Genomic DNA, 10,010 nt, shown 5'->3' on the forward strand with positions numbered 1-10,010 from the left:
TGGCCGGGATTACGAGATTCCAAGATTCATGATCCCATGCCTATAAATTAACTTCAGCTACGAGGGTATTTTACAAAGTATAATGTTTTTCATTCGTATCATTATTCATTGTCGACAACCTTGGCTAGTAGAGAAGCGTGGCTAAACGGCGATGTAGATGATAAGCCTGTAAAACTAAAGACGCTAATCATCATTTTGTTTAGTCATTGCGGATGACGTGGAACCTCAAAGGGGAAAAGTAGGGATTAGTTGAAACCACTAATTAAATCAGACACGTATCCAAGTTTTGCAGCTCGGTATTTTCCCAGTCGTTTATCAATATTAACTCGTTATTTCTTTGGATCCTGTAGGTTAAGTCATAAGGATAATCTAGGTTCTAAATATGTGTTCATGACCTAAATTATGTCCTAGACCAGAGATGGCGAAACTTCAATGATTAACGTGCCATTACTTATAAAAAAAAAAGAACCGTAACGTTCCACCCAGGACTAGTTTTATCTATCCGAGTGCCCATTTAGCGATTTTTTTATGTCCCAACAAAAAAAAAATTATCGGCTCCCGGTAAAGTGGCATCACTGCACCTTGTGTTAAGGCTAAGTGAAGCCCAAAGAAAGATACATATACTTAGTCTGGCCATAAATACTGTTACACTTAATTATAAAAAAATATTACATTTGAATTTCGAATCTGTCATTTTTATACGATTGTTCATTGTGTTTTCTCATTTTGGCGCCAATACATTGTAAAATATTTTGCGATATTAAAATGGTGTGGGGTGATAAAGAGAACCGAATCGCTGTGATAGCATTACACAAAGTAGGTATGGAGCCAAATGCAATTTTTAAAACTCTCCATACACTTGGTATTAGTAAAATGTTTGTGTACCGGGCTATTAATAGGTACAATGAGACCTCCTCTGTTTGTGACAGAAAAGATCTGGCCGTCCACGTAGTGTTCGGTACGAAAAAAGGTGGTCAAAGCAGTAAGGAAAGAATTCGAAGAAATCCTGTCCGAAAGCAAAAGATTTTATCTCGGGAAATGAAGATAGCACCTAGAACCATGTCGCGTATTTTAAAAGATGACTTAGGACTTGCAGCCTATAAGAGACGCACTGGCCATTTCTTAACTGATAATTTAAAGAAGAATAGGGTGGTAAAATCGAAACAACTACTGAAGCGGTACGCAAAGGGAGGTCACAGAAAAATTTTGTTTACGGATGAGAAAATTTTTACAATTGAGCAACATTTTAACAAACAAAATGACCGTATTTATGCTCAAAGCTCTAAGGAAGCTTCCCAATTAGTCGACAGAGTGCAACGTGGACATTATCCGACTTCAGTGATGGTTTGGTGGGGTGTTAGCTATGAAGGAGTGACTGAGCCATATTTTTGTGAAAAGGTATCAAAACATCGGCACAAGTGTATCAAGATACCATTCTTGAGAAGGTAGTTAAGCCCCTTAACATCACCATGTTCAATAACCAAGTATGGTCCTTCCAGCAAGACTCGGCGCCGGGTCATAAAGCTCGGTCCACGCAGTCTTGGTTGGAATCGAACGTTTCGGACTTCATCAGAGCTGAAGACTGGCCGTCGTCTAGTCCCGATCTTAATCCGCTGGATTATGATTTGTGGTCAGTTTTAGAGAGTACAGCTTGCTCTAAACGCCATGATAATTTGGAGTCCCTAAAACAATCTATACGATTGGCAGTGAAGAATTTTCCCATGGAAAGAGTGCGTGCTTCTATTGATAACTGGCCTCATCGTTTAAAGGACTGTATTGCAGCCAATGGAGACCACTTCGAATAAGCTTTTTATATTTTTAATTGTTTTATATTTATGTATTAAACTGACACACTGTAAAAGTAATAAATGTTATTTGCAGTTAACAATTTTCTTTTTTCTTTATTACAATATTTATGGCAAGACTAGGTACAATGTTTGGCATATATTACTCGCATGCTTGAATTATTTCGTCACTTGGCACCACTGGCACGCGTGCCACTGGTTCGCCATCTCTATCCTAGACGATGCAGTTTGTAGTTCACTTCCTTTACTAACAATGTGTCAATGTGGGAATATAAACAGTATAATTATAATATGATTTACTCACTTATTTCTATGTTCGTTATATGATTTCAATTTTGTGAATTGACGTTCGTAGGTATACAAAGTGCTTATTTTGTGTGTTTTTAAACATAAAAACACACAAAATAGGCACATAATATATTGTTATATATGTTAACATAATATATTGTTAACATATATAACAATACTTAGTCTGGCCATAAATACTGTTACACTTAATTATAAAAAAATATTACATTTGAATTTCGAATCTGTCATTTTTATACGATTGTTCATTGTGTTTTCTCATTTTGGCGCCAATACATTGTAAAATATTTTGCGATATTAAAATGGTGTGGGGTGATAAAGAGAACCGAATCGCTGTGATAGCATTACACAAAGTAGGTATGGAGCCAAATGCAATTTTAAAACTCTCCATACACTTGGTATTAGTAAAATGTTTGTGTACCGGGCTATTAATAGGTACAATGAGACCTCCTCTGTTTGTGACAGAAAAGATCTGGCCGTCCACGTAGTGTTCGTACGAAAAAGGTGGTCAAAGCAGTAAGGGAAAGAATTCGAAGAAATCCTGTCCGAAAGCAAAAGATTTTATCTCGGGAAATGAAGATAGCACCTAGAACCATGTCGCGTATTTTTAAAAAGATGACTTAGGACTTGCAGCCTATAAGAGACGCACTGGCCATTTCTTAACTGATAATTTAAAGAAGAATAGGGTGGTAAAATCGAAACAACTACTGAAGCGGTACGCAAAGGGAGGTCACAGAAAAATTTTGTTTACGGATGAGAAAATTTTACAATTGAGCAACATTTTAACAAACAAAATGACCGTATTTATGCTCAAAGCTCTAAGGAAGCTTCCCAATTAGTCGACAGAGTGCAACGTGGACATTATCCGACTTCAGTGATGGTTTGGTGGGGTGTTAGCTATGAAGGAGTGACTGAGCCATATTTTTGTGAAAAGGTATCAAAACATCGGCACAAGTGTATCAAGATACCATTCTTGAGAAGGTAGTTAAGCCCCTTAACATCACCATGTTCAATAACCAAGTATGGTCCTTCCAGCAAGACTCGGCGCCGGGTCATAAAGCTCGGTCCACGCAGTCTTGGTTGGAATCGAACGTTTCGGACTTCATCAGAGCTGAAGACTGGCCGTCGTCTAGTCCCGATCTTAATCCGCTGGATTATGATTTGTGGTCAGTTTTAGAGAGTACAGCTTGCTCTAAACGCCATGATAATTTGGAGTCCCTAAAACAATCTATACGATTGGCAGTGAAGAATTTTCCCATGGAAAGAGTGCGTGCTTCTATTGATAACTGGCCTCATCGTTTAAAGGACTGTATTGCAGCCAATGGAGACCACTTCGAATAAGCTTTTTATATTTTTAATTGTTTTATATTTATGTATTAAACTGACACACTGTAAAAGTAATAAATGTTATTTGCAGTTAACAATTTTCTTTTTTCTTTATTACAATATTTATGGCAAGACTAGGTATATTATGTTCTGTTACAGATATTACAAGAGTTAACTGAAGGACTAAGTGCGAAGCTTCAAGAACGCTTCGTGACCATGGCCATGCCACTCGTGGCATCCGCTCTTGAAGTTTCCAAAAATGATACCAAGTAAGACTTACCACCAGTTATATAGGATTCTAGTCAAGTTAAGACCAGCTCTACCTCTACCTCAGCTAGCCTCAATAGAGTTGCATGGTCACCAACTTGAATACCGCGATCTAAATATAGAGATGCCTTCCCGTCCTAACATTTCCCCTCCTAGTAGATATATCATATCCAAATACAAGAAGGTAATACAATAGACCTGATATGAAATAATGAATTTAATTAAGCTTGAAACACGAATCCACCGGGCAACCAGGGTACCCATTTTTCGCCATGTGTGTTTTGCCCCATGATGGCGAACCTAACGACTTATCGGGTACAAATTCCAAACACTGGGCTGATACTGAGCAGAAAAACAAAACATCACTTTGCCCGACCCAGGATTCGAACCCAGGACCTCAGAGCGTTGCCGTACCGCGCATGTGTACGTTAAAATTATTGACTGAACTTATTGCAGAAGCGCTTCATCGGAAACTGATAAACGAGCACCATAGTTAAAATTTGTTCAAAATTATTAAAACTATAATAGTCAGTTATTTGCAATTAAGTACTTAAATCAATATTACAGCATAATTAGATAGGCAGCTAATATGATGGGCTACCTTTAGGTGGAAAACCGGAAATTAATAACAATTGAAATTAACCGTAGTTATCATTAACCGAGTAATTTAACGAAGTTATGTACCTGAGTACTAAGAGCGAATTCTATGTAAATGTATGATCAAAATTTGGTTTAAATTTAATTATTATGTACCTGCTTATGGTTTTTTAATGACAATAGTAGAAATAGTTACGTTGCGATATTACACATGCTTTAAAATTACTTAGAATAGCATCATTCTATACTTATCTTGCCCATTACAATGTAACTAATAACAAATTAAATATTTATGTAACATTATAATCTAGATTAGAATATTTTCTTTATGTTCTGTAGCAGGTATGTGTGCACTTTATATATAAAAAAAAAACGAGGACCCGGGTTAAATATTCCAGCAATTCCATTTTCAAAATTGATCATTTTTTTTTATATTCATATTTAATATGATAACCGTTTCCAGTATGAAGGCTCTCGCAGAACTTTTAGAGCTGTTAACCTCCTTATCGGAGAAGGGAATTGATCCAAAAAGTTTGTATGCCGCTATTGATAAACCTCCGCCGCGACTTGGAATCCATGACGACGAAGCGTAAGAACTGCTTTTGTATAATTTTAGGGTCAATTTTTAAATCATCAACAGTTATTCATGGAATAAAATATAACACAAACAAATTTACAATTGCATTTGTAAAGTTGATAAATATTGTTGTTTGACATCTCTGTTTTAATTTATTCATTAGATCACTTGTATGTGATTTCAAAATTGAACCTAAATAATTTGAAATAATGCTAAAATCATTATCGATCAGTGCATTGCATTAACTGTTTTTGCTTTCTTACGTCAAATAATTGGAGATTTAAAGAAGCTAGAAGACGGCACAGTGCCTCCGTGTTGCTTAAATACATATCCTAAGAAATGCTGCACCTACCAGCTTTGTTAGGATCCAATAAACATGTTAATAACTATTAAACTTAATATTTAGTAAGTATAATATGATTTTCGAATTTATTTGACGTAAGAAAAATATTTAGATACTGTTTCATAGTGTTCAGATTTTAAATAAGTAGGTAGATTACCCGTAGATTTAAATATACGATCTCAATATTTTTCCATCGATCGTAAAAATTGACCAATCAGAATGAAATTAAATTGACATGTTTACAAATGAAATATTGGGATTGGTTTATCATTAGGGTTGGATTAAAGATTAAGATTGGGATCGTGTTTTGAAATCAGTCAGTTAACGTTAACAAAACGAACATAGAGTAAAGAATAGTTTTGTATTTTTTTTATCAATGGCAAGGCAATGTGGTCTCACAATGAAATTATTTGATCGATTTAAAATTTGATCCATTTACCCGGATGCTGGTCGTGAAATACATTTTTATTTCAGATTTACGGATGAAGCGGTATTTATAGAACACAATGATAATCACAGATATGCATGTGGTCAATGCAAGAAAGTACTGCCAAACCCGTATTTGCTGGATCTACATATTAGAGAAAACCATGATTCATTCTTCTCCGCTATGGCAGAGAGGAAACCTTCAGTAAGTTTTATCAACTAACACTACAGTTGATTTTCCAATTGTTAGATAAAAGATATTTGTAGGATTAAATACAGCTGAAAATTGAAAATAATTACATTTGCGAGAATAAAGTTATAGTTAAATTATCTAATTATCTCGCTTTTACATTCAGTTTGGTTATGATTTTGCTTTGAAGCTTTTTGGATTGTTAGAATTAAATGCAGACACAGCTCGATTTTTCCTAAAGAAACAGTAATTCTTAAGGGTATTCTTAAAGATTTTTATAGTTCTTAATAATTTAATTGACATATATTTTTAAACGCCTATGTTGCTCAAGAATTGCGTAATATTTAACAAACAGAAAAATAATTGAAAAGTTCAATTAACTTTGTTGAACTTGAAAAAGGCCTTTTATTCACATGTTGTTTTTCTTTTCTGAATTGTTGTCACAAACAGACCTACAAACCCGACATTAAGACAGTCACGCAGTTGTATTAAAAAATTAAGGGACATTTGATATTTTTTTTTATTTGATTTATATTATTTTTTTTTTCAGTATTGCTGTTTCATAGAAGAATGCACTGAAAAGTTTTCGACCCCCACAGACAGGTTAGAGCATGGTGTCCTTGTCCATAAATTGCCCAAAGATTTCAGATTTGACTGCAAACCAAAAAATAAAAAGAAGACCAATAAACCAAAGAATAAGTCCAAGGATGAATTTGTCGATTTGTCTATGGAAATTGATAAGGGTCCAGAAAAAAAAATCCATGAGTTGCACAAAAAAAATTCATTATTTGGGCATCCCATTTCAAAACATGGAGGTCAAAAAAAAAGAATTGACATTGATGGCGTCATGAAAGATTTAAAAGACAGCTTACCTGATGAAAATTAGATCAATAGTTATTTGCTACCAAGCATATGTATATTCTGGTAAAAACTAAATGCAATTGGCATGCATCCAGAACACATAATCAAAATAATCCTCTATCTGCCAAGTTACCAAGTATTTATACAGTTTAAATAAATTCAAGATCAGCATTTCATGTAAATTGCCATTATATCACACTGATTTTGCCAGTTGTCACGTAAACTAGTTTTATTTGATATTTAGATTCTTCTAGATATTTCAATGCAGCTACCCACAGTGGTGGTTATAAGCAAATTTTTCAGTTCATTGCTGTTACATTTTTTTTTCACAAATTCCTCATTGCATTTATTTTCTGTCTAATTATAGTCACAGCTAATCATAAAAGCCACTTGTAATTATCATTTTATGAAGTAGCGAAGTGTATATATAATTTACATTTAATAACACTGTAGTTTATTGCAGTTAAAACTTAAAAAGAAGTTAAGTATTTCCAAGATAGAGGAAAGTAGAGATAATAAAATATACTACACACCCACATATTCTTTACAGATAACTACAAAAAAAAATAGATAAACCATTTTTCATTACTACTTATTCCATAGTTCTAGTTTTGTTATTGCATTTGTGTTATTAGTAAAATAGTTTATCGAAGTTAGTCTATGATTAATAAAGAGATCTCAAAACCAATTGTGTTTTATTCATATCCTAAACCCTGCACTACTGAGTGAGAAACTAATTTATGTAGGAAGACATCATGTACTGGGATAGGGGAGGTGCAATATTAGTTTTTAACACTATAATGATAGTTGCTCCTTTATTAAAAAACAATAACATATTCCTGTAGTTTTATTTTATAAATTGGTAACTGTGTTATGTTTTACATTTTCTTTTTGTATCAATAGTGAATGCAGTTTAGTAAAATAAATAATAAGCAAAAAACCTTTTTCTTGCCCATTTAACCTGCCAATAAAAGATTCTGTTTAATGAGATAAATCCTTCACAACTAAGCTGTAGTACACTTCCAAATCATCACATATTTACCGCACTATTAAATTAATCGCCTCATGCGTAAAATAAACACTATAATCTTATCATAAATATGTTGTTAAATAATAAATAACACTGATAACTCTTTACTTGGCCTTGCCCTGCGCGGCAACGGCTTCCATAGCCTTCTTCACGGTTTCTTCATCACCAAGGAAGACCATGGAGTCAACTGGCTTCATGTTCTCATCCAATTCGTATACAAAGGGAATACCGGTAGGGAGGTTCAGTTGCATAATGGCAGCATCGCTCAGACCTGGAGAGATGTTTTGGAAAAATAATTCTCAATGGATTTATATGTCACTCATGGGTAATGGGTTTTCATTTGCAAAATGTATAAGTGTATGTTAGAATTGAATACATTTGTGGAGAAGTGTAATATCTTGTATATTGATATTAAATATGAAATAAATCTTACCATCTAAATGCTTGACAATGCCTCTAAGACTGTTTCCGTGGGCAGCAATAATGATTCTTTTTCCTTCTTTGATCTGCAAATACAACAAAATGATATATTTTATTATAAAATAATGATGGGAATAAAAATAAAAAATATTTACAGGAAATTGAATTCAGGTTTGTAAAAACTTATGGCTAAAAAATATAGAAGCTTAAAATTATTTCACACTTATTTGGGCTACTTCAGTCCCAGTACTGCCAGGTTCCTGCTCTACCTTTATTGGATCCATTAAGACCAGCTTTGTATACAGCAAGAACACTTACAACTCAATTTAATAAACAAAACTTGTCTAGAACAATATCAAAATTCTACCCTATGTGTGTTAAACTTATGTTACTTACACTCATGAAGCAATTCAAATCTGGTTTGAATCATATGTAGCACAGAAATAGAATTCATTATAGCATACCTGAGGAACAATAACATTATTCCAGTAAGGCAGGGTCCTTTCAATAGTGAGTTTCAAACTCTCAAACATGGGGAACTCCTCAGGTTTCGGGTCACCAGCATACCGAGGGTCATTGACGATGGTTTCATAGTAGGGGTGGTCTTTCTCCATCGCTGGTGGGGGTACGTCAAAGCTACGACGCCATATTTGGACCTAGAGGCATTCATTATAGGCCATTACATACACGGTCAATTTGACATGTAAAAGAATAGACTTGTAATATGTAATTGTATCTATGTTTCCTGGAAATAATATTGTCACAACTATGGAAAACTAACAAATTTACTAAAATAGCAAATTCAGAAGTTTATCATAGATGTAACAATATATAAAAAAAATCCTAAGTTACAGAAAAAAAATTATACATAATTTATAGAATAAATAGACTCTATTAGATTTACTTATTTCGGTGATTTTTTTAATAATTTTTTTTACACATTAAAAAAAATTACTTTATGACCTTTAAAAAAATATTTAGAGGTCATAAAGTCAAATAAATAAAGTAGCATATTACACAGTTTAATGTATAATATTAAAAAGTATGGAATAAATGGAATAAACATGTAACACAAATAATATTATGTTAACTGTTCGAAAAATAAAAATAATATTTTACCTGTGCCTCTCCATATTTGGCAGCAGTTTCAGCCTTGTTCAGACCAGTGAGACCACCGTAATGCCTCTCGTTCAAGCGCCAGGTCTTGTTAATTGGAATATCGGTCTGGCCGATCTCCTGCAGAATCGTGTTAAGGGTGATTTGAGCGCGTTTTAACACGGAAGTGTGCGCTACGTCGAACTGGTAGCCTTCCGACTTAAGAGCCTTCCCGGCAGAGGCAGCCTCCTCGCGACCTAAAAGAAATATTGCATCATTTGTGGCTCGGCGTAGAGGTCGTAATAGATCCTGGACTACGACTCACCTTTGTCGCTCAGGTCAGCGTCGAACCAACCGCAAAAGAGATTCTTCTGGTTCCATTCAGACTCGCCGTGGCGAATCATAACAATTTTGTATTTTGCGGCCATTTTTATAGTCGATTTTTTAGGGAACTGCAAGAAACCGGCTAAGCCAGAGGTCGACTTGTTACAAATTTGACGTAAGTAACCTGTATGACCTTTATTTGAAAAGTTAAGAAAGACAAGGACGTTCCGTTCTAGCAAGTATTTCAAATTGTAGAGAAGATAAATTTTTATTTGTCTATAATACATAGCTTTCAGATATAATAAATGTTTTAATTTTTTTTAACGATTATATCTATTTTACTTTAATTAAATTTAATCCTATGAAATAATGTAATAATCGACTATACATTCAAAATTAATATTTTTTATTCCGTTTCTCAGATTAACATTTGTCAATTTGGA

General features: G+C 34.0%; 2 protein-coding genes across 4 annotated transcripts in view; one reads left to right on the forward strand and one right to left on the reverse strand.

The window, feature by feature from the left end:
* The window catches only part of LOC115446839 (protein lethal(2)k10201), a 13,766-nt gene extending 6,380 nt beyond the window's left edge, over nt 1-7,386 (forward strand). For all 3 annotated transcript variants that reach the window (XM_030173643.2, XM_030173642.2, XM_037436635.1), the window contains exons 2-5: nt 3,597-3,706; nt 4,765-4,890; nt 5,696-5,852; nt 6,388-7,386. In XM_030173643.2, coding sequence (XP_030029503.2) covers nt 3,654-3,706; nt 4,765-4,890; nt 5,696-5,852; nt 6,388-6,723 — 672 coding nt within the window. In that variant the 5' untranslated portion in view covers nt 3,597-3,653 and the 3' untranslated portion in view covers nt 6,724-7,386. The remainder of the gene's footprint in view (nt 1-3,596; nt 3,707-4,764; nt 4,891-5,695; nt 5,853-6,387) is intronic.
* Nucleotides 7,387-7,529: 143 nt separating this feature from the next.
* On the reverse strand, nt 7,530-9,780 carry LOC115446838 (phosphoglycerate mutase 1). The gene is made up of 5 exons (XM_030173641.2): nt 9,569-9,780; nt 9,268-9,500; nt 8,613-8,804; nt 8,162-8,234; nt 7,530-7,999 (listed from the first exon to the last, which is right to left on the reverse strand). Exons 1-5 carry the CDS (start codon nt 9,669-9,671, stop codon nt 7,833-7,835), a joined length of 768 nt encoding a protein of 255 aa, XP_030029501.1. The 5' UTR covers nt 9,672-9,780; the 3' UTR covers nt 7,530-7,832.
* Between the last annotated feature and the right edge of the window lie 230 nt (nt 9,781-10,010).

Source organism: Manduca sexta, chromosome 9 (genome assembly GCF_014839805.1).
Source record: "Manduca sexta isolate Smith_Timp_Sample1 chromosome 9, JHU_Msex_v1.0, whole genome shotgun sequence".
NCBI lineage: Eukaryota > Metazoa > Arthropoda > Insecta > Lepidoptera > Sphingidae > Manduca > Manduca sexta.